General features: G+C 42.3%; 1 protein-coding gene across 5 annotated transcripts in view; it reads right to left on the bottom strand.

Annotated features, from left to right (window-relative positions):
* OSBPL5 (oxysterol binding protein like 5) overlaps positions 1 to 25,711 on the bottom strand; it is a 182,641-nt gene that overhangs the window by 15,077 nt on the left and 141,853 nt on the right. For all 5 annotated transcript variants that reach the window (XM_065838792.2, XM_065838794.2, XM_065838793.2 and 2 more), the window contains exons 7-13: positions 25,305 to 25,389; positions 13,544 to 13,715; positions 8,200 to 8,419; positions 4,016 to 4,200; positions 2,525 to 2,606; positions 1,798 to 1,896; positions 734 to 830 (exon numbers count right to left, since the gene is read on the bottom strand). In XM_065838792.2, coding sequence (XP_065694864.1) covers positions 734 to 830; positions 1,798 to 1,896; positions 2,525 to 2,606; positions 4,016 to 4,200; positions 8,200 to 8,419; positions 13,544 to 13,715; positions 25,305 to 25,389 — 940 coding nt within the window. The remainder of the gene's footprint in view (positions 1 to 733; positions 831 to 1,797; positions 1,897 to 2,524; positions 2,607 to 4,015; positions 4,201 to 8,199; positions 8,420 to 13,543; positions 13,716 to 25,304; positions 25,390 to 25,711) is intronic.

The raw sequence follows: 25,711 nt of genomic DNA, 5'->3' as shown, positions 1-25,711 counted from the left end.
GTATGGCTCGTATTTGCTCTGGCATTTAGCTCCCATTGCAGAAAGAACAGTAGATTAAATGAGTCATCAGTGGAATGCAGAAAGCAGTTCCAATGCTTAGGAGATTTTCAGCTCCTTCTGCTCTCACAACTTTTCTGATTGTATATGATCCCAAATAACAAATAAAATTGCCAGAAGGACAGCAATGGCTATTTACAAGTGTTTCAGCAAATATATTTACCAGAGGACAGTACTTCAAAGGTGTTTGTCTTAAGTATTTCAAACAACGCTGTTTCAGAGCCTGCAGTTGAGCTGTCTCCATTGCAATTAAAAGTTTCCAGAAAGATTCAACTCTTTGAAATCTGGGAGCTAGATAAATGGTTACATTTATACAGAGACTTTTGCAAAAGTCAGCTGGATGATCACATAGCTATAAAATGACTCATCTGTGAGCATATGCAAAGTGGTCTGACAACCAATTGCCCATACATTCTTATGAACCTTAGCTTTCTGAAAAACAGGTTTTAAAAACTCTCCATTTTATTTTTTTTTTAACATCAGTATGATCTCCCACTGAACTGGTGGAAATGGGGAAAACCCAGGAGAGCCAAGACAAGGAATTAGGGTGTCCTGCTGGTAGATGTCTTGAGCATTTATTTGTTATTAACTCTCAACAAACTCAGGAGTGACTGAAACCCAAACCAAAACCAACACCACAATGTTACCCGAAAGATGCCCAGGCTTAGTGCCTTACCGTAAAACTTGGACCTAGCCAGAATGCTCCCAGTAATGCAGAATCCGTCCTTCCTATTGCTGACATGAAAAGCTGACACTGGCGGATGATGGGAGACCTAGAAGAAGGAACAGGCACAGGTCACATGCAGCAGTGTGTACAGGCTGAGCAGAGCGGTGGGTGCACACGCAGCCCCACACGATGTTACACCTGCCCCAGGGGAACAGCAACACAGGGGCCACACGACTGAGCAGAGACCCCTCAGCCCCAACCATACCATTAACCTTGGTGCTAAAGGAGGGAACGTTATATGTGAGACCATTCTATATGAGAACATTATATACGTAGACTTTCTCCTCCACTCCCTATTTCCTGGTCCTTGTGCATTTGAGATCACTTTGGGCCAACACGCACCCTGTCACATTTTCAGCACAATAAATGACAGCACAGAAGTTTTTGGCAGCACCTGAATAACCTCTATAAAATGGATGCAGTGGCTGAAATAAAATAAAACAAAATCTAAATTCTCTGATTAAACAGGAAAAAAAAGTACGTGAAACAAGGGGTCCCTGTACCAAAGTCCACATGGTCCTCAGATCCCTCTATTAACACTGTAAATCTCAAACTAAATTTTGTCAGGCCAGTTCACCTGTGAGCTCTGCCCTTCATTTCTCCCTGAAGACACAGAGATAATTTACTCCTGTTAAAATCATTATAGAAAGTTTAGAAATAAAGGAAGGTAGGATTTGGTTACGTATTTTATGCCCCTTTTGACAGAGGCAACGCAAACCATGTTTTATCAACAATAAGAAAGCAGTAAGGCAGAACCCTATGGAAAAGGTCTTTATTGAAGAGGCTCATGTTTCATAAGGGAGACCTGCTTTTATAGTCTTGAGTGGCCACCAAAGCTCACATTATTACTGTAAAAAGAAGATCAGCAGCTGGTTTCATCCCAGTGTCCCTTTCTGGATGTTTACACAGAACTCCAAGTTTCTCTGCCAGGGTGAGATGAGCACGTTCCTACGCACACAGGTGCAAGCAGGCTGCTGTTTGCAACACCTGAGCATCCAAACAAAGCAACTTACCTGTTCTGCTATGTAAAATGTGTGACTGTTTGTCTGAGGGTGAAACCAACAGCAGCGGAATGTCTCTCCCAGAATAGGGTTGTATGGCTTCTTTATTCCCTGAAAAGCAAAGCAATCAAAAGCTGCTACAAATGAAGATTTGTGATCCAGCTCTACAGAGATGGCCACAAAACAACATAATACTTTTCTCCCTGACATTTTAAACTAAGTCAATCACAAGAATCAAAACTGAAGAACTGGTACATACATCCTCCTAATCTAATCTTGTAATCTGAGCCACAGATTCATCTGCTGTTCTCACCAACTTAATCCTTGATACTGCCTGATCAAAGCTTTACAAGATGATCAAACTTTATTATTTCTGCCACTACATGCACCAGGTGCATTGTGATGTGCAAACATGGGACTGTGGTACTAACGGGCCTGAAAAGATAAAGGAGACCTGCTTTCAGCAAAGGGAAAAGACTTGCATCAGAGGACATGTTATTTGTTGATGACTAGTTTTGCTTTCTAACTGTTCAGTGCAAAGGCTCTGAAGTTGATCAACACTATTTTGCACTCAATATCTACTCCAAAACCAAATGCAAGTTCAGATTTAAAAGTAATGGTCAAAGTCTTCTGTACAACAGAAGAGGCAAAGTGTCAAAGGAAAGGCAATAAAGAAATATACAACTATAGCAGAACATTCTAATGCCCATTACAACCCCAACTTCATGTATTCTTTTACCTTGGGCTTCTTATAGAAGCCGGACAGATACCACCTCAAAACTTGCTTCATTCGACTGTATGGATCATCTTCAAGGACAGCCCTGCAGGACAGAACACAAAATGCTCTTTATACTGTTCACACATCATATTTCTTGCATACGAGTATAATAACATTAATTTCAATAATATTTCTCCAGAGCTAAAGGGAAGTAACTTCTGTGCTGCTGCCAGTGAGAAACGTGTCTGCCAATAGAAATGATTTTTTATAGTAACCTACATCATACAACACACACACAACTCTTAAAAAGTGTTGCTCCTTGCCCTGCACTCCTGAAAAAATCCTAATAAATTTTCTGGAGTGCATCAGGTCTGATTGCCTGTTCAAGTATGTTACTGTGGGACTGCCACTCACACTAGCATTTAGTTACAGCTAATAGTCCTGTGTGAGTCATAAAAACAATAATACTTATGCCACCAAAATAAAAAACAACTCATTTTCTCTCCTCTTCTTTGTTTCTCTCTTCCTTAAAAGATCTTTAAAGCTGATGTGCTACGTGGCCTCATTCAGTCCTTTGAGATTTCATACAATGACATAGGTTGGAAGGGACCTCTCAAGGTCATTTCATCCAACCCTTCCCTGCTCAAAGATGAAGTGGGAAGTAAACATAAACAGAGTTACAGGTGTTTCCAATCATGTAGTCAGATTTGAAAATCAGCCTGGGTAAGTTCTTGCAAAATCCATTCAGAAGGATCATCTGTACCACAAAGAGCTTTAACAAAACCTCCAAACCTCTTGAAGTTTTCTTAGAACTCAGCACTGAGGAGAACCATTTTCTTAACTTCAGACATTACAAATACCACAAACAAGGCTTGAAGATACCACAATTCTAATATAACCCAGAAGCAGTAGAATAAACTTGAGTAACTAGTGCTGCTATTTGAGTATTGCACACGCTGATTTTAAAATATGCCAGGCATATCTCTTTGAGGAGGCTGGTCCTATTCGCAAGCATAACATTTTCTACTTTCTACTCTGCTGCTCCCAGCAGGTCTCTCTCATCAGTATTGTTAAAATGTGTTTCTTATTTGTTTATCAACCAACATAATTATATTGCTTTTGGGGCTAGAAGTGTTTGACAATTCTGTCTGCTCTCTGTCCTGTTCCGCTCTGTACACGAGCACACCAGAAGGTGGCACAGCTCTGTTGCAAGACGCTCAAAGCGAAGAGCTGAATTCCCCATCAGTTCCAGCCAATGCTGGTAAACACGTTCATGTACAAAGGTAGTTTTGTCTGAAGTTTAACTGTTTTCCTTGCCCCTCGCTTTGGGGCAGTCCATCTTTAAAAGACCACTGAAGCCGGCGCCTGGCTTGATTTACACTGAATCCAGCGACCTGGGTATTATTTGGGAGCCTTTCAAGCGTACAAATGCACCCCAGCCAGCACCAAGCTAACACTGTAAGTTTCAGAAACAGAAGTGCCAATGTTGGGAATGCTCAGTGTGCTGCTTACTGGGAAAGCAGGTCGGCATGGTAGTAGTAATCAGAGAGTTTGTTAAGGAACGAGCGTGGCTCCAGGATGAAGGTGGGCAGCACCACCCGCGACAGGTCCATGCCGGGCCGCAGCTGCTTCAGCAGGATCCACATCAGGCTCTTGTTCTCCTCAGAGACAGTTTCTGTCTGAGACGATTCACCTGTCTACAATAGGAAAAAGGAAGTTCAGGGCATAAAAATGAAAACCATTTCTTGTGGGTGCATTTACCTGGACAGTGCAAGCTCACCCAGGCACACCTGGCCCTGGCTCAAGGGTGAATACTCAGCTACACCACTGCAAAGAGACAGCAGCTCTGTCATAGGAGAAGTGAATCCTCAAAGCACTGAAGTGAGTGGTTCGGAAAGCCCCAATCCCCTGTGAGAGCTGGCAGGAGGCAAGGAACACACATTTGCTGTGCCCCTTCCTGAGCCACTGCCTCCACACACCCAGGACTGCAATGGGCCAACCTGGACCGACAGTAACGCAGGGGACTCTGCACCGCAGTCCCTCAGGAGGTGTGGACATGCCCAAGGATGTCACAGCATCACTGCGGTCTGGTGGGATGCATATGAGAAGCTCCTCTCAGTCCCATTCTCAGCAAACGAGAGACTCTAAGACTTAACACTATAGGCATAGAAAAAATTTAGGAAGTAAGCAAGTAATCAACAAAGAATGGAAGTGGTCCTTCCAGTTCAAAATAAGAAAAATTGGTAGTGTAGGTACAGTAGAGGCCCCTCTGCGAGCAACATGCACAAAAACTACAGCACCCTGTAACGGTGCTCAGTGCCCTTTGTAGTAAAAGTGCAGGTCACAGTAAAAAGGCCAGGGATTATGTTGTGGTTTCAGTAATAACTGTGTGGTTTCTCTGCATTTAGTGGGGCTACCTGAGCTTTAACATGGGGGACTGGGCCTTTCAAGCCACTGGAGAAAGTACATTTTCAAACATGAATGTCATTTTAACACAACATAATTTAACAATGAAAGAGAATACTTTGGCTTTCTACTGTTTCTAGGCAAAAGATTTTTATGAGAAAAAGGGCATGGATCCATTTCTGGAATGGACTTCGGTTTGGGAGGACACACAGCGTATCCCAATACGATCTGCAGATGGTGTAACTCACTAAACACTAATTTTCACCACCTGAGCATTTCCAGCACTACCTTCCTAGCTCCCAATCAGCCCTTTTACCAGTCATGCAGAAACACACTAAGGCCTACTTGCAGGCTGAGGGGAATTTCAGATTGAGGAACAACAAAGCTCTTTCCATTTCATTGCTTTTCCATTACCACACCATTCCTCTTGTGACAGGCTGGTGGAATACACAGCCTGAACCTCCAAGAAGAAATGGAAACCATTAAAGAACATAATACCACAGCATCTGCTAAGGCTTACAATACATACGGGTCTGTCAGAACTTTCATCATTTATCCAGGTTCTCAAGTGTGTGTGTATTGGCAATATAAATTAATGCCATCTTGAAAACGCTGTACAAATTGTTAATTAGAATTAATCATTGCAGAAGAGATGGATGAAAAGGGAAGGAGAAAGTGGTGCAGGAAGAAGAGAACAATTTCAGGTAATTTCTAGTTGGCTTCCCCCTAAAAGATACCACCCTCAATAAATCTTTTCATAACTTCTTAAAACTAAAAGATTGGAAGAAAAGAGGGTTTTTTTGTTCTCTATCTACCTACTAATGAGGTGTCTTTTTTATATTCTAGATCAACTTTTTTCAGTCTCTAAGTCCTTCTTACACCTGTCTGTGCCACCACATGCTTACTGCAAGCAAGGCAAAGCTGGGGCGTCACATGCACAAGCACACACTTTCAAAGGCGTACAGATGCACAAATATGTGTAAACCTTTCAAATGAGCTTGCAAAGCCAAGCTGAAAATTTAACAGTGATAGTTTGCATCTCCTCTGACCTTTGTCATGCTAAATCTGAACTGTACACACAAAGTGTGGGGCAGCAGTTTCAGTTCAAGAGCATTTGTTTATCTTGATACATTTCTGCCGTTACTGATGGCAAACTATTTCATTGCATACAACCTGCTTTTCCTTATGTTACTATCACCAGTGGGTAACACTCAACAACCAGTTCTGTCTGTGTGTCCCAGGTGACGACAACTCCAATCTCCTGGCCAGCAACAGAAACATAATAAAACACCTAATGGCCAAGGTTACTTGGCAATTCTTTTTGAAAGCCAACAGGATATTACCTCTGCCCAAGCAGCAACACTATGGTTACTCTTATTTTATGATATACAGAGTGTCACTCCACAGCAGAAATTTAGTCCCTTCCAATTGGTTTGTACTGCATTTTTTTAAATTTTAATGTAAAACTGAGATCTCTTTAACTCTCTCACCCCCACATCAGTGCTGTCAACACCAAAGTACCAGCCTGCCCTACCAACACTTCTAGGACAAGTTTGTGACATGGCAAAAGGTCATTTCAGAATAAGCAGCTGACAGAAATTTAGTTTGCCTTTATTTTGCTGTTGTTTAGCTCCTCAGCTATATTTAAAATCCCATTTGGAGCCAGGTACCATTTGCTGTCTGTCTGGGGTGAGGTTTGAAGGGACAGATGCACAAAAGAGGAGTTTGGTTTATTTGCCTCTGTAGGCAATAGTTCTGTTTGCAGGGGCCTTCACCTCACATATGACATCTGAAACGGCAGCAAACATCTGCCACCTGGATTGGTAGCTCCAGACCAGGAGCTGGTACTCTTGGGGGTGGTTCAGCTGTGGAAAGGGGGAGGAAAAACTGAACTCCTCCTGCACCCGTGCAAGGTGATAATAGCAGGGAGAGTTTTTGTGGTCTCTCATGTAGGTTGTCCTGCTGCAAGAAGTCTGTGGAGAAATAAACAGGAGTAACGTAATCTGGATGTGGAACATCTAACTATTTTCAGTGTTATAAGTTATCACTCAGTGAAATACAGAGTGTAACTAGGATATATTGAACTACTTGTTTCCTCAATATTAGTAGTACACTTTCATTGAAAGAAGAGCATAAGCGGTTGGTGAAGGGTCTGGAATACAAATGTTACGAGGAGCGACTAAGGGAACTGGGGCTGTTCAGCCTGGAGAAAAGGAGACTGAAGGGAGATGTTACCACTGTCTACAACTACCTGAAGTGAGGTGGTGTTGGTCTCTTCTACCCAGTAACAAGCGACAGGACAAGAGGAAATGGCCTCAAATTGCACCAGGGGAGATTTAGGCTGGATATTTTGAAAAAATCTTCACAGAAAGGGTTGTCAGTCATTGGAACAGACTGCCCAGGGAAGTGGTTGAGTCACCATCCCTGGGGGTATTTAAAATATGTCCAGACATGGTTGCTTAGGGACACAGTTTAGTGGTGGACTTGGCAGTGTTAGGTTAATGGCTGGACTCAATGATATCAAGGGTCTTTTCCAACCTAAATAATTCTATGATTCTAAGAAAGAAACAGCTTTCTAGCAGCGTGGTTTTCTTCGAAGCATCAACTTCAGTTTCCTTGTTCAAAGCGACGGGCAAGGGAGCACTCAGACCCCTCCCAGCACTGGAGCAGAGCTCCTCCGTTGCCTGCCCAGATGGATTCGCACCCAACACACCTTCTGCCTTCCTCAGAGGTGTCACAGTGACATCCAGCTAACAAAGGCTCTTATATGGAACAGAAATGCATCCTCCTGGTGTTAAGTGACATGAGAAATGGCTTTCCTACAAGAAACTGTCATTTAGGAATCAAGTGGTTCAAATGCTCCCTTAGGACACACAAAAAGGATGTTCCATGCATAATGAAAAAATGAAAGTATCATATTTTGTATCATGCAAAGACTGAGCATCCTAATTGGCCAGAACACATGCCCAGAATAGTAGTTCCCCCTCCCGCTGGCTCCACAAAGCACTGTGCCAATGCTATGTGGCTCTTTAATGCAATAACTGGCTAAAGCAATCGCTGATGCTGGAAACATGCCAAAGCGCTGTAGCGGAGCTGCTGTTCATAATGCATAATTACTAGAGCACATGATAATTCAACATAATTTAGCAGAAAGCTGTGCATTGCTTTATCTGTAAAACACTGGAACTCACTGGTTCTTAGCTGCCATGCATCTAAAAGGCTGAATGCTAAATACTATGAACAAAGACATTTTAACAGAAACAGGCAGTGATTAAAATGATTTCTTTTACCTCTCCGAATTCCTCATAGATCTGTTCAATATAAGTTGTCCCTTTCCTTCCTGGAGAGACTTCTGCCTGCATTTCTGACTGATCACTCTCGCTTTCATTTGTTTTCCGGCTGTTCTCCTGTGTTTCGTTCTCCGACTCTTCTACGTTGTCTCTCTCAGATTTGTCCGAAAAAGCATCATTTTCCAAATGGTGATGGTTCTCCAGGGCTGATTCATTCAAACTGCAACACACAGTTAATTACTTGCTTCAATTCCATTTACAAAGTCAGATTACTTTAGGCCTTTTAGACAAGGCAAAAACACCCTCCAGGTCTCAAAATAGGGTGTGCAGCCAAGGAGAGTATAAGAAATTGACTTCCTGAATACTAGGGTTTTTATCACAGAAACAGTGGGATATTCTCCATCAAAATTCTCCCCTCCAAACTGCACTTTGCAAAAGCTGCTCTGTTTACCCACCCCTATGCAGAATTGCTGCTGGCAATGGGAGCCCACATACCGGAGGGATACAGAGCACACACTAACAACTGTACACTGCTGATCAGAGAACTGAAATGTCAATCAGGAAAGATATTTCCCTTTACAGAAGCAAAGCAATGGATTGTAGCATATGGGAAAAAATGACATTATGGGATACATTTTCTTTTCAACACTACTGCTACTTTATTTCAGCAGATGGTGGTCCTAAGTCAGCCCTACACTAGAAAAGGCAAATTTAAAAATCAATAGAAGCAAGTATTTTTTCACGCACATACACACCCCCAGAGTAACCTGGGGAATGTGCTTTCCCCAGAAAATGCTGTGTGGAAGAACTCAGTTGAAAGCAAGGACGGGACAATTACATGTAAGAAGAATATCCAGATTATAACAGCATCCAGTGGAAAGCACAAAAGGTGTAGCAAGATTCATGTTCAGTGATCCAGGCTTTATAGAATGAGGAGAAAGCCAAAATTCTCTCTCAAATAGCCTATAGCATCTCTATTTGAAAAAGCAGATGCAGTTCATACGACAGATGGCAAACATGATTAGATGGGCCAGAGGTCAGACACTGAAAAGTATTTACTAAATGACCATCTTTTTAAAGTGATATTTAGCATGGGCTTCAGTTTTCCCTATTTATACAATTCTTGGCACACATATCACCTCTTCCGTGGCCTGGCCTAGCTTGCAGGTGCTGGCTGACCTTCTCAGTTTGATCTTCCTCTGAATATTTCTTACCCAAGTCCTCAGGCAAAATTACCCTTGGACAAAGCAATACGAAAAGATTTCCAGCTACACAAGGAGTTTCAGAGGATCTAAACAGGTCTCGGATCTTGAAGAGTTTTGTTACCTGCTGTAGTCCATCTCCCTCTCAAAGCAACATTTTTCTCCTCAATACATGGGAGTGTTCTGTCAAGGTTGAAGTCTCTCCATGATAGAGCTCTTCTCAGGCCATTCTGGCCATGTTCCAATTTTGATTATAGCTTAATGTTGAAAGTTTCCATCCCTGGTTCTCCCTCTCTCTTTTTTTTTTTAATAAAAAAAATATAATAAGGCATTGCTAGTTAGAGCCAGATTAAAAACCAAACCAACAAACAAAAAAACCCCAAACAACAAACAACAGAAGAGTCAGAACGTAGAACTGGCATCAGCTTTTCAGAAGATCTCAACTTCCAACTATGCACTGAAATAAGCTCATGATTTTAACACACCAAGCAAGCCATATTGTGACAGTCACAGCTCAGTTTCTAGAGTTCTTTTTAAAGTGTTGTCTACAGCTTTCTGTGCTGTAGAAAATCTTTCTTTTAACTACATATATGTATGTATGCATATATATATGTGTGTATATATACATAAACTGCAAGTTTTTTTAATTTACAGTTCTACTGTAAAATAAAACCAAGATCATAAATCAGTCAACGACCGCTATGCTCCAGCAGTAATAATTCACTATCAGACATTACATGTCTTCATCATTCCAGTGCCAGGATGTTACTTTTCTTTTTTTGTTGTTTTTTGCTAGCAACTAGCAAGTGTAATGACTGATAACCAAATACACTGGATGTACAGAGGACAGCACATGCATAAGTTTAAGATAATAAAGGAGAAAAAAGGTGAGGAGAGAGGTGTCTAGAGAGATTATCCCATGATTCCTCAGCAAAGATACTTCTGGATGGTAAGTCCAGAAGTTATTAGTTGCTGAGCATTTAAATTTATTTTTAATTTATTTCTTAATTTTTCAATATGTTTGCCTGTGGTTGCTATGCTCCCTTACCTAGTGCAAGTTTTCTCCATGGAGTAAAAACGTTTGAAAGAACAATTCATTATAAGGCTTAGGGTTCATGGCTGAGAAGTAGCACTTGTTTCTATCTCACATTTGTAAGAAGAGCGTTTTTCAGTGTCACCTGTCTCACACTTGGGAAATATTTCAAGTTTCAGAGGAGCAAATGACTCTCTCAGTTTCCTCTGCTCTCTCCTATTATTTTTTAAGGATTTCAGATTCAGTTAAAGAGGGAATTAAATTCACATGAAATCCCACTCAACTGTGCGCTGATTACCCACCAGCCACAAACAAGACAAGACTTAACACATCCAGAGCCAAGGAGTCGTTCTGGAGAACCAAAGTGAAAACAGATGCTCCTCATTCTGAGTATGAGGAATAAATCTGAGATGTTGAAGTGGAGCCAGGCTCTTCTATTCCTCCAGACAGAATCATCACCGAATACATATGATATTCTAAAAACAAAAGCCACACCATGAGCTTGAACTACACTCAATGTGAAGACTTCTCAGGGGCTTCTGATGGGATTTGGACCAGGCTTTAAAAGCTGGGAAAGAATGACCATACTAAAAGTCAACACTGGATTTCCACCATGAACATGAATCACTTGGCATTTTTAATGGCTAATTTACTGTTTCAGCATATTGGGAGCTATCTTATACCATAGCTTTATTCTCTAGGGCATTCCTGGTAACTTCCGTCGGTGATCAGGACTTCTTCGGGTTTGATACCACTCTTCTACACTAAGCAAAGAAACCCTTTGGCTCTTGTTAAACAGGAAAACCAGCCAGATTCTTGGGGTTGCTGGAGATAAGACATGGAAGCCACAAGAAATACAACTTCATATTAAAAAGAAGAGTACGTGTTGCACTGAAGGCCTCTTGTCTTAAATCACAGATTTACACAGTATTTTGATTTACTTGCACAGTTCTCTCCCTCTCATTTTTATACACTACTAAAGATACACATTTTTAAATCACTATATAATCTTGACTTCTTTCCCAGTGGGAAAGGAGCAAAGCAGCCAGCAGACAAATGCAACTTTGGCTCAACAGAAGATTCGCCTTTGCCAGCTCCCTTGGGTTTTGTTCTCCCTATAATATCCATGATCTCCCTTTTCTTTTTCTTTTCTTGACAGAGTAGTTCGGCTAATTTGAAGATAGAGTTAAATGTAATTAACTGCCCCTCTAACAAGAGTGTGCCAATTTAATTGGTAAGATTCCCTGTAGGGAAGGCATTTAATTAGAATGATTGAATCCCTATGAGGAAGCCACTGTCAGTGGTAAACCTAAAAACCTTTGCTCGGCATTTGTACAGCTTTGGTTTTGCATATTCCCTTCTTTAAATGTTCTTTATTGCTCCAGGGATGGCAGCAAGTCATCTCCCTGTTCCCCAGCCATCAAACTCCCCTGGGCTTTAAGTCTAGGTACATATTAAAACCAGTGGTAGGACTAAAAAAGGAGAGTGTATTGTCCAGACAACCAGATGCTGAACACCCAGCGTGAACCAGACTCACTAAAATCTGAGTCTGTCAGAAAAAATCTGGTTCCAATTGTGGGTACTCTGTCTTGCTGAAAATGCTGCCACATGTGCTACTGCTGAGCCTCATCATTCAAGAGGGCTTTTAATGTGGAACGACTAAGAGGTAAAACAGAGGCACCATTTTAGCATAATTTATGCATCATATTTTGTAATACAGCTATAACTCTGTCTTCTGCACATCGTTACAGTAGCCATGAGTCTGCCTGTATGTTTTCAGTGCCACAGGCTTTTAGGATTCCTGTACACACATCCACCAGCTGAAAAACAAGTCCACTGCATTCCTGGATTCATTATCACAGCAAGTACAGTCCTAAGAGACTCTCTCTTAGGCAGAAAGAAATTAGAACATAAAGTATTATGGAAGAAGCCCAAGAACAACAGAAGTATATGCACAAGTACTATGTCACACGCCCTGGCAACACATCAGATTGCCTGCTCTTCTACCATTGCTCTTCAGTAAAGCTCTTCTTCAAACTCTAGCTAAAATCTCAAACAGCAGGACTGGAGAACACCTGCTGTGAACACCACAGCCTTTCAGAGCAAAATGCAGACCGAAATGCTGCCATGGGACCAGATATACCTCGGCTCTCAGAAGAGGACTCAGATCCCTGCTGTTATTATAACAGAGCCTAAGAAAACAGTTGAAGTGAGGTCCCACTGTGCAAGGCATCATCTTTGTGGGGTGCAAGAATTACCACCTTAAAAACCGTGTAACCAACGGTGCATTGCTGTGAACCCTAAGAGTCAAATTCCTGTCAGTAGAACTAGAAAAAGACACTACATCTCACCGCTCCCACTCCAAGGGCCAAGTGTCTACACCAGAGGGATTTTTGAAGTTGCCTATTTAGCTATAAGCAACAGATAAGGCCTGGGGTTTTTTAAAGCTTCCAGAGCTTTGATGTGAGTTGTTCCAAAATGCTGCAGTAATACTAGGAATATGAATAGGAAGAAGGCTGTGGGGACGTTTTTCCCTTATGTAAAAATTTATCTGATGCATCAAGGAAGAAACTGGAAACCACTCAAAACCCCTGTAGAGAGAGAAAGTAATTATAAAACTGAGGATGCAGTCTGTGCACTCTGCTGACTATGACATAGTATTACTAGAAAAAAGAACACATTATTAAAAAACAGATCAGACCTAGAGCCGTATGTGCTAGCCAACAGACACCATTAGTGATTGTGTGAGGAACCACGGGTCTACTGTAGTAGATGGATTCTGCAGTCTTTACTTAGGAAAGCTATTTTTCATGCCAGCATCTCCAGACAGCATTTTGGCCCAAGTAGGCAACAGCAGAAAATTGTTTATGTACACATGAGCACAGCTGAAGTTCTCCCCAGTCTGTGTGCTCAAGCATCAGGTGACAACAATCCTCACATGCACCAAACCCACTAATTAGTGAGGGATGCAGCAGAAGAACATACAGGCTGGTTTTTAAACAGGTTTTCTTGGTGGACTCTGGCTGGATTATGCTAAAGTTAAAAGAATGACAAAGTGTGAGCCATGCAACAGCTCTCTGTGCATTAAGAAGTGATGGCGCCATCTTACTGGAAGAACTCCTGGTCTGAGATGGTGCTTGTGTGCAAGAGGTGGTTGAGCCCTGCATGTGCAGAATCACTCGAACAGTTCATTTCTCCATCCTTTCCCTGCTTGGAGGCACTGAGCCGGAAGAGGCTGGAGCAACGCAGGGCAAGTTCCAAAGCATCCAGCCAGCATCGGCCTGTGAAAACAAAAGGAATTATTTAAGCACAGGAGAGTAAATAAGACAATTCATTCATTGCTTCTCAAAAGCTTGTTGCCTGGGAGTAAAGCTCATTAGAACTCACAAAGTCATTGTGTACAATAACATATTTTTCATATACATAATTCCTAGGTTATCTTGCCAGAAATGGTGCATTTTAGTGGCTGCATGAGTGGAACATCTGCACAGGTAATACAGTGGGAAGCTGTCCTGGTTTCGGCTGGGATAGACTTAATGTTCTTCCAGCAGCTGATTTAGTGCTGTGTTTCGGATTTACAAGGAGACTACTGTTAATAACACGCTGATGTATTAGTTGATCCTACGTAGTAAAGAACTTTTCAGTTTCACGTGCCCTGCTAGGTGCACAAGAAGCTGGGAGGGGGCACAGCCAGGACAGCTGACCAAAACTGGTCAAAAGGATGTTCCACATCATATGACACCATGCTCATTATGCATTTTGGGGGAGGGAGAAGGAAGAGGAGGATGTGTGGAGTTACAGCATTTGTGTTTCCCAGTAACCATTACGTGTGATGGAGCCCAGCTTTCCTGGAGATGGATGAACACCTGCCTGTCGATGGGAAGTGGTGAATAAATTCCTTGTTTTGCTTTGCTTACCTGTATGGCTTTTGCTTTACTTATTAAACTGTCTTTATCTCAACCCATGAGGTTTCTCACTTTTACTGTTCTGACCCTCTCCCTATCCCATCTGGGATGAGAGAACGAGCGGCTGTGTGGGGCCTAGTTGCTGGCTGGTGGTAACCCATGACAGCAGCTCATCCCAACTCCCTCTCCCCTAATAGCATCTCCTCCTCTAAACTCCCACAACCTGTTCACATCTCCTTTTGTTCCTTTTTGATTTAGTCTGAAATGCAGGAAATGTGTATGGGTACGGTCCTTTCAAACCACCTAGCAGCTCATGTTTGCAAGCAATACACCCCGATAACACACTCAACATTTGGCATCCCCATGACGCACACTCCCCAATGGCATGGAGACACGAGGGCACTGCGCCGTGCAGGAGAGGCCCCTGCTTGGTGTGGGATCACTGAACCACAAGTAGGCTTGAGCATCCCAAAAGGGTGTAGTGCTGCAATAACAATCTCTCGGAACAAGAGCCAGGAAGATCAATACTTGCCAGACTGATTAAGACTAGAGGCAGTTGCTTATCAGGCTGTTTATTTTTCCTTTTCTCCGTATTTTTTTTCCCTTTTCTCTATCCCTTTTCCCTCCCCAGTCCACCAGACAATGTGGGTGGAGTATCAGTTTTCCTTATCTTGTCACAAAAAATCTTTACCCGAAGGGTTTACTTTGTAATACCAGAAACTATAAGCATGACACAGAGGCAAACCACAGCTCTCACGCACAGCCTCACCGGACTTTTTTAAGGCCTGAGCAGGTCCCACAGGCAGGCAGCAAAGGAAAATCACAGGAATCCATACAGACCCTTGGCTCCTTCTGCAATGATCCATACAAGTCTGCAAAGCTGTGTGTTAGCATAAAATTCAAATCACCACAATGTTGGAGTCACTGTGTTTGGGGAAGCATCTGAAAATAGCCTGCTTCTGTAGCACAGTCATTAATGAGGCCAAGACACCTGCAAATTGGCTGAACATTCAAGAACTGAGGTATCAAGGGAGTTATCCTCTAATTTCAAGCATGTAAAACAGAGCTCTTCATTACACTCCTCAGAATATATTTTCCCAATAATGAGAAGTGTGCTTGAGAGGCAATGAAGAAAACAAGGATTTTGCTCTAGCAATGGCAAGTGTTACAAATAGGTTTTCCCTGGACCACATACATTCTGAGGTCCCATTTGGGAAACGCTTCCATTACATTCAATTTCATCACACACTGGGATCCTGCTCTCTCGTGCAAAATTCCCATCTATTTCAATATGACCAAAATTTGGCTCTATAAGAAGATCAATGCGAGTTTTAAAAAAATCCAGGTGATACGTCTACAAAAAAACGTTTAAAAATTTGAGTATCTTTTAGTGGTTGCTTTGGAACCACTTTCTCTTTCTTTTTGGAAAGAGAAAAATACCCCAGACTTTGAAGAATTGCACTTGAACAGTGATCCACAAGCACCACAGAACCCAGTCATCTATTCTAATCTCATCCCATAAATTCCTTCAGCATCAGCTTACAATTTAATAATAAAATCACACATAATGGTTCATAAAAGATTAAGAAGGTTGAAGGCTGTTGGAATTGATTTCACACTATTTTGTATTTAACAAATATTCTTGCATTAAGGCTTTACATATAGAGATTTATTCTTTTCTCGCCATGAGGAGGATTTGCATGGATAACCCATTAGAGTTAATGGCTGTGCTGAGCACAAATCCCTCCTACATATCCCCTCTCCCCCAAACACATCAAGATGAAAACCCATTTCAGGTTATTCTGTACAAGGGAGTACACTCCTGTTTAGGCTCAGCTCCTTCAACTTTACCTTTTCTTTTCCAGTTCCGCAGAATGAGGACTGCATGATTTGACATTTGTAAATGCTGCATACGTCAAGATATTTTTGCATTCAATGAGTTTGTAAAATCAGGTAGCTTGATTTGTAGCAGCATGAGCACTTTGGAGCAGTAATGGGGCTACAAAGATGATTAGGGGTCTGGAGCATCTTTCTTACTTGGAGAGATCCAGAGAGCTGGGTCTGTTCAGCCTGGAGAAGAGAAGGCTGAGAGGGGATCTCATCAACGTTTATAAATATCTGAAGGGTGGGTGTCAAGAGGATGGGACCAGACTCCTTTCAGTGATGCCCAATGACAGGATGAGGGGCAATGGGCACAGACTGAAGCACAGGAGGTTCCATCTGAATATGGGACCAGACTCGTTTCAGTGATGCCCAATGACATGATGAGGGGCAATGGGCACAGACTGAAGCACAGGAGGTTCCATCTGAATATGAGAAGAAACTTTACTTTGAGGGTGCCAGAGCCCTGGAACAGGCTGCCCAGAGAGCTTGTGCAGTCTCCTTCTCTGGAGACATTCAAGACCTGCCTGGACACATTCCTGTGTGATCTGCTCTGGTTGAACCTGCTTTAGCAGGTGGGTTGGACTAGAGGATCTCCAGAGGTCCCTTCCAACCTCAGCAGTTCTGTGATTCTGTGATGGGGGTCAGCTCCTCTGCCCTCCGGAGCACTCACACAAAGACATGACCTTATGATGGTTACGGCAACGCGCTGGCTATGTTTACACTTTCTAACAAGGCTGGCAAGGGGGACCCCAAAGTTCCCTTCAGCCATGTTGCTCTCCGGATCTGCAGGCAGAGCAGTTCTCTGCTGTCACTGCCACTGCTATTCACTGGTACTAACATGGTACTTAGAGGCTTGGTCAAACCTTTGGGCTTGTCCACCACATTACCAGAGGAAATTTCTCCATAGCATATCTAGGATTTTTATCTCTTTGGGTAACTCCCTGGAAAGGGTTATGAGTAACTTGAATCTTTTTTGAAACCGTATTCAAGGAGCCTAAATTAAAAACAAAATCACAAAAAAAATACCTGATTTTCCAAAACAGAGACACAAAGCTCTAGAGGAACTTGCTGTGCTTTAGCAGTCAGAGTTATTTGTGCCTCAGAGAGCACAGAAATGACATCAGAGTTTGCCCTTGTTTCCATTTCTAACAGAAACTGAGTTCAAGGGAGGCACAGAATCCTCAAGCTAAGAAACGGGTCTTCAGCCATCAGGTGGTGCTGTGAATCCAAACAAACACATGCCACAAAACCAGATGTAAAATCTAGGATCTCCTCTGCAAATGAAAAGGTTACATTCTCTGCAAGTCAACAGCATGTTAATTGCAGCACAACACCGTAAAATTATATCCTCTCAATTTCAGGGATTGCACACAAGATAAATGTGTTTAATTGCTAAGGGCCTACATGAAATGTTTTCACATTTGAGTGATCCTGCTACTGCGCAATATTCTTCTTTATTGTGAAAATGATACAAAAATGCTAGCATTTGGATTACTTAATTGCTTACCTGACAAGCCTACTCACTCCCTCAGGAACTGCAGAAGGGGAAAAAAGTATGTGGTCACATAATTAAAGGTTGCCATCTATAGTCACAGCAGTCTGCATGAAGGCTTCATGGTTACCTTACTTCTCACATTTTTTGAGTGGTTGACTCAAGTCAGGTTTTTTTGTATACAAGGCAATTAGATCAGTGAAGGATGCAAAATGCGGGTTCCTTCAGAGAGGAATGGCAGCCCAATATGATGTGTACAACAAAAAAGAGCTGCAAAGGAGATACAACAGTATTCTTTCAGAAGGTTGGAGGTTTTAAAAGCTGCAATGTAAAACATTGCGATCACTTATCGGTTATAATTTTCCACAAATTGTGGCTTAAAGCAAGCATATGTTTAAATTCTGAAGGAAAACCCAAGAGTATATTGTCAGTCTATGGCAGAATCTCCCCATAGGCTTGTAAGCTCTTTTTATATCAAATAACACATTACTCTATCCACTGCAATGATTACTTTTTCCACAGTTTCTGCAGAGGTCATGTCTCAAAAACACCTGCATTACCTCCTTCTGCTTGGGAGCTGGGAACTAAGTATTCCCTTTCAAATGTTATTTCCAAGATTGACCTTTTCTTCATTGTATTTAGTATTCTGTCACAGACTTCCAAGGGGCAGCCCTCAGGGTAAGCTCTGGCTCTTACCTGGGCTGCAGAGGGGGAAGGACAAAAGAGGGAGAAAGTAAAACAGTCCATCTACACATTACACCGCCATGTATCTCACAAGCCACATACAAGGGTTTACAAAACTCAGCAACAGAAATCTTTCATCCAAGCTAACAGAGTTCTCCGTGAGTATAATAACCAACAGAAATGACACCTCACCCAGAGAAGATCCCCAACTCTGATGTTCAAAGCCCAGCTAGATCATCATACTGGCAGCCAGCACGAAGAGGACATTTCACATCACCCCTTTTTTGGCACCTGAACTTGTCGGATGGGTGGGTTGTTCAGCCACCTTTGGGTCCCTCCAGGAATGATGATGAAAGAGCGAGACTCTTTAATAAGGCTGTTCCTAAAGCACCAGAAGTGGATGTCCTACCAGAGGGCTAGAGCTAGCCTGGGTTTCTGCTCTCTTTTTAGCAATCTCTCTCCTTGCACTGATCGTGGGTTTCAACATCCACTCCCTACATCACTTTTGCAAATGATGATCACAGCATTTGGCACGTGACAGATGTCCCAGGAAAGTGGGATGCCACAGGAACACATCTGCACATCACTCAGATGTGCTCATTAAAAAAGCCAAAAGAGATGAAACAGAGTTGTCACCCCTAAGTAGGCCTGCAACCTTTTTTCTCTGTTACATGTGTTTACAGTAAAATGACAAGAGTCATCAGTGACAATTTGGAAAAGAAAACTCATTGAAAAATCAGTTAAACACAGCTGGGTTCCAAAGTTTATTCTTTCATGAAAGGTTTGGGGAAAAAAAAAAAGCTAATACAGGATGTGAGTTGCCTTGACTTTGCAAAAACAAAGCCAAATGTGCAGTTCACATATGGTTTGAAACCATCCATATGCTTTCTCCAGTCCTTTTTGGCTCAGCAGGCTGGAAGAGCACCTTGTGGTCCTTTGAGATGACTCCTGCAGTACAGCTGAGCAACTGGGAGTCACTACAGCTCCGCGCAGGACGCTTCCCGGGGCGCTGGGCGCTGCCGGCACCGTGCGGAAACCTGGAGGCTACAAAGCTGAACAGGAGCAGGCATGTGCTCACACCGACTCTTCACACACAAAAGGAAATACTAAAACCAAGTGACAAAAAAATCTCTTCTCCTTGGAATGAAAAAAAAAAAAACACAGACAAAAACGAAACCAAACAAAACCAACAAAGCCAATAAAACCAAAAAAACCCAACCCAATCCAACAAAAAAAACCACAAAACACAAAACCGAAATAACCCAAACAACTGAAGTTTGCTTATGTTGCTAATCCAGGCTCAGTCCAAGAAATAACTTGAGTTTGTCCTAGTCTTCAAACAGATCTAAATTTACCATATCCCTCAGAAAAAAACCCAACAAAACCAAACCACGACACAAAAAACCAAACCACTCACAACAAAACACACACACACACAAAAAAAAAAACACACCAAAACCTCCAAGAAAGCAGGCAGTACTAAAACTGCTACACTATTCAGCTTTGCAATTCTTAACAGTCTCCATCATTCACCTGGAACAACTCATAACTTAACATGTCAAGACTATTTGCCACATTTTGCAACAGCTGATCACAGAGGAGCCAGACAATCTTCTCTCAGCACTCACCAATAACAAAAATCTGCCCGAGATGAAATCACATCGTTGCACACTGAAATCTCGGTCTGCGACTACACTTTTTTTTCCATTGCATTCCTGTAGCTACAGAACAGCTGGAATTAATCTCCTGCCAATTAAGACTTCAAAAGCCTCACACCCAGTAACCATACATTCCTCCAGAGAGGCATCACTGAGGGAATATTATTCGTCATGAATTATTAAAGTAATCCAGCTTTTGGCCTCATGCCTCACACTTACAAGATAGATGCTTTTAAAAATCAACCTGACGTAGACTGTCACCTGGAAAGGATGAATTCTTGCTCAAGTGCACACAAATCACAGACGATGAGGAAGAGGCTGATTTGGTTCAGTCAATGCACGTTAAGGTCATCGTATTCAGCTGACTGCTTATTTTGCTGTACCACTTGGGTGTCTGTGTGCATGACTTCTTACACTTCAGCTGACAAGATGCAAGGATGTGATCTCTCAGCTGCAGGTACAATTTATGCACTGAACTAAAAGAAATCTGGTTGCAAATGCCTGGATTTTAAACTGCTGTGAAAGGTCTAAGGAATATGAAGGGCAGACATAAAGCTAAGAAGGCAATTTCTATTTTTTCCAGTACTGCCAGGATCCAATGATATATTTCATTGTCAACTTGGTTTCAAATTGCAATCTTTCTCCTGTTTCACTGCTTCTGTGTGTGACCCTTATTTCAATAATTTAGTTTCATCCCCAGATCAGAGCATCCGTTTTGGGGGAAGGGCCAGATGCCTAGCAAAGAAACATCACCACTGTAAGCCAGATCATCAGCATTTCCACACAACTCCCACATCAGGCCATGGAGACTACCCAAAGCACGCCTGAACGAAAGGACAGACATAAGGAACAAAATGTAAGTGTGGTTTACAATTCCACTGCTAAGCCTTTAACCCCTGGTAACCTGCCCCATGGCATCCCCCTGGTAACCCATTTGGTGGCAGCACCTGTGGCAAGGTGGAGACCTGCACTACAAGATTTAAGCAGGTGACTCAAAATGCTTAAGAGGTCTGGGGCACCAGTTTGGAGACCTCAAGGGCAGCCCCAGAATGATCCAGTCAGGAAGCTCAGGACAGGTCTAAACTACTAATTCTAAGCCTCTCATCAGATAAAGCTGAAATGTATACACAGTCACTGCTTTGGAAAAAGCACTTTTATTTTCTGAAACTGGTAAGAAAGAAAGACCCTGTGTTTGTACAGGTTTGTATGGGCTGACATGACCTTCCAGATGTCTTTAAAACACACCACAAAGCAGACTGCTGCTGCAGTCTGTGAATGGAAACACTACTGCAGCTCGGTGGTGGTTCTGCAGGCTGTCCAGAAGTCAGGACCTTAAATCCTACCAACAGTCTGTCACAGATGGGATTCTGAAATGCTGAGATAAAAAGTAGGCCATGTAGCTGCCGATCATGATATTGTTGCCTGGATAGCAGAACTGCACATAGAACATATGCCGCAACTCAATATTCCCCCAACAAGTCAAGAGGCCTCTGTCAATTACTATTAAATCTGTCAAATGCTCTGTGGTTCATTTTCCACTACTAACATGAGAAACTGCATTACGAAGAACATGGTCAGGACACCTCCTCAGAGATGCTGTAGATTCATAAAATATCGCATCTATGGAGGAGATGCAAACATACTACAAATATACACTAACATTATGCAAGGAACCAGATTCCACCTGCCCTATTTGTGTCAGCTAGCTTAGCTAATATTACCTTTATCTCCAGTATCTCTTGACCACAACTGCATCCTCTACGTTTGTCCAGTGTGTTGAAGGAATTAAACAAATTCAGGTACAGCCTCTTGGGAGATGCCTCTTTACAATAGGTGAAGCTATATAACAATCTACAACCATTTCAGTAGTGTCTTCTGGGCTTAAAATCAATTTGTATTAACTGCAAAGTACAAGCCTTAATCTGCTGCAGTTTATACAGTCTTCTTTAACAGTTTCTACTCCTTGTGTCCTTGTCTGCACACGTTTTACACCACCTACTGACACTAATACCATTTCCAAGTCACCCATCTCCAAGCGTGACACCCATGTGTTTGGCCATTTGCCAGTACATCTAGACGGCTCAGTGGAGCAGATGTCCCCCGGCTGCCCCCAGGAATGCTAACTCACAAAGAGATTCACATCCTCCCCGTCCTGCACAAGGCATGCTAGTATTTCTGGTGTGATACTATATATTTTTTTTCTGAAGTCCACCACTAAATGGACAGATCCCAAAGCCTCAGTTCACATTGACTGTCACAGTCACCTCCTCAGACTCTCAGGATCTACCAGGCATAATGTGAGCACTCCAAACGTGTGCGAGTGACTCAAGGGCATTGCTAGTGCTGTTCAAGAGCATGTATTATTTCATCCCTAACCAAAGGCCCTAGTTATTTCCTATATACATATTTACAATATTTGATTGACAGGTATTTCAGTTCCTCCTCCTTCCCTTGATCACATTAGTTTTCCATCTAACCTTAAGATCCTACTGTAGAGAAGCAGCAAAGGAAAATCATACTAAACCCTAAAGTAACTCTACTTTGATCTGCCTGGCCTCTGCATCCTTCCCAAGAATCTTGCCCAATATCTTGGCTTTAAAAATACATTTCAGTAACTCTCTATTTTAAGCTCTTATGATATCAGAGACATGTAATAACTCACTGAGCAGAAAGCTTCCCACAGGCATTTAAATACTGAAAATTCTCATATGCCAGATACGGTCCCTTTTGTGCTTTTTCAGCAAGTGGTGTATGACCCAGACACAGAGATCACAGCTAGAAAAGTCTTACCTCTGCTGATCTCTTGGGAGCTACTGCTGGCTTGAGAGCCTTTATGGGTAAGGTTAGTTAGAACAAATCTAAAGCTATTCTACTCCACATAAGTGGCCTATGGCAGTTCTCATAAAAGAGAGAGTAGAAGCGCAGCCATAGGTCTCCTTGCCAGGCTGGCTGTAAGGTTTAATCATCAGTTTTCCACCAGAATGAAACTTTTCATTTAGAAGACAGCTGAAATGCCAGGAAAAATACTTTATGAGACAGCAATTTGTCCTGAACACACAGAATGACCACATTGGTCCCTTCGTGCATTTTCTAATTAAGTTAATGGAAAGACAAGTTACATAGACCACTAAGGAAACAATAATTTAGAAAATCTGAGTTGACAGACAGTTGTTGAAGCTACCTGGTTGCCTAAGGATCCTGTAGGACTATTCTGTGTATCTATTCTACGGGCTATCTGTATAACCAAGGCTTGAAATGCCTATAATTTAGTAGCTCTACCCCAACAGCACTTTTTTTTTGCCCCCAAGAGAGTGTTATATCAATCTAGCCCTTTCTAGGTAGGTACTTTTTGGAGCCACGTGGGATCCTGTATTCCTTTACACAAATAAGCTGTACAGTTCCATAAGCTACAAAAGCATAATATTCAAACAGATGTGCTTGTACAGCTCTATACAAATTTCACTTATTTTCATATCATTCACTATACTGGCATATGCAAATGGCTTTCAGTGTTGAGCTGGTATCCCTCACTATGAACAGCCCGCCTTGCACAGTCATAGGAAGAACAGCACCTGTAATGAAAGGTTACCTCCTATTCTAAGCGCCATGTCGAAGGTGCATTTGGCATTGTCCCATTTCCAGCCTTTAGGAGTATGTAAAACTGAATCACTGGATCAGAAGGCTCTGCTTTCAAAGCTCACTATGCTCCATAAAAAAATCCTTGCATCCTTAAAGAGCATATGGGCTACAAGAGCACCCTTGGTGGGGTAAGTGAAAAATAAGCATAAAATGAACAGCCTGGGTTAATTTGCTATGTCAAAAAAAATTACAGTAGTCTGAAGGTCAAATGGAATGAAAACATGTTTTTAATCTTCTTATCTACTTTTAAATCACTGATTTAGGTCCACTACAGTAATTTATAGAGATTTGCACATAGCAAACCAGCATGCCTGTTTTATACTGACCTAAATTTACCTTTCATAATTTTGTGAATTCCCAGAACAGTATTTTACATGTGGAGTCACCAGTATCTGGGCCTGCTATAGTGTGAACCATGGTACAGCAAGTTGTGGCAGTGGCACATCCCCTGATGAGATCAATGGGGCAGCTGATGGCTCTTTAGCACATTTGTGCCCCACCTGTTGGCATCCTGATCAGTACCAAGGTGTGGACAGTCACATCCCCCCACCCTGGGGCACAGTGACCCCAGTCACCTCCATGACTGGGGCAGCAGGAGGGGCAGTACCCTGACAGGGTCCTCAGCCAAGGAGATGCCCAGGCCCAGACAAGCTGAGAAGCTTCAGGACCACGCTCATAATGACCACAGCCAGATGCAACCAGGCTATAAAACGGGGCCCCACCAAAGACCCCTTTTGATTGGTCTTCTCAGAGCAGCAGGTCTGCCAACAGAGCTCTCCTCTTAGCCTGGGATGCTATCTAAGGAGACTTCCTGGGACTGAATGCCCTTGACTCTTTGGTGAGTGATTTTCCTTCTGCAAAGGAAAAGGGGCAAGTGATTATTTCCTTCTGGGTACCCTTGAGTGAAAGAGGCCTCTGTTTTTTGTGAATGAGTGTGTGCATGCTGTGGATCCTCTTTATTCTTATGTGTTTGTACAATAATAGTATCCTCAACTGGTACCCAAACCTGTGTTTTATAACGTTGTCCGAGTGCTAAATAATTTGGATAAACCTCGTTTCTGGTTGGTGTCTCTGCTAAACAGTTCCGGCAAAAATAAAGTGTGTTTGGAGCTTGTTGCCAACTAAATTGAATTTTGGGGTATCTCCATCACACAAGATAAGAAGAAATTCTGGTGGTTGAGAGACAGATACCAACAGTTCCTCAACATTACTATGTCATTTTCCTCCAGCAGATCCCTACTTAGTGTAAGACTTAGGCAGATAACCCACTGAAGTCTTTGCTGAACTGAGAAAACACTTAAGGCCCTCTCAGCCCAATTTTGGGATCAAGCTCTTTAATCCTTTAGTATACACTTAGTGTTTTTTCCCCAGCTACAAGCCTAGGTTCATCTTCCATACATATGGCCAGAAAGGTGGCTCTTCAGTGAGGAATATGAAATATGCCTGTAGTTTGCTTGACGTATTCTGGCCATTGCTAACAAATGGCTTCTCAAGCTGGGTGAGCTCCCATTTTTCCCTTTAGACACCACATTTTTTTTGCACCAACCTATCTTCTTAACTAGCACAGAGTATGCAGTCTGGAGAAAGCAAACAAAGACTAAAACTTACCATCTGATTCAGAGGCTGCTCTGAAAATCAAGTAGCTGCTGGGAAGAGGCTGAGTGATTGAACCAACGTTTTCTCCCTTTGGGCCCTGGAAATGCACACAGACAAAAAGACATAAATAAGGCACAGAAGATGCAACGGACCATTCAGAGTCTTTCTACCCTTCCTGCGCATAGTGTCTATGTTTGTGATAGGAAAGAAAGAAGAAGCAGATGGAGTAATTTAGAGAGACTCATTAGTAATCACGATATTGCTGCTGCAGCTCCAAAGCAGTAATGAGCTCTGACGTAAATAGGGCTTGGTCTAACCCATGCTCAGCCCAAACCGACTCTGTTTATTCAGATCCTTGGGAATGGAAAAACCTCATTCCTGTAGCTTGGGACAGAAACAGTTGTATATTTGCTATTAGG

This window comes from Patagioenas fasciata, chromosome 5 (assembly GCF_037038585.1).
Source record: "Patagioenas fasciata isolate bPatFas1 chromosome 5, bPatFas1.hap1, whole genome shotgun sequence".
NCBI lineage: Eukaryota > Metazoa > Chordata > Aves > Columbiformes > Columbidae > Patagioenas > Patagioenas fasciata.
Note: the sequence above shows the minus strand (reverse complement) of the source record. Positions and strands in the feature narration are given on the sequence as shown.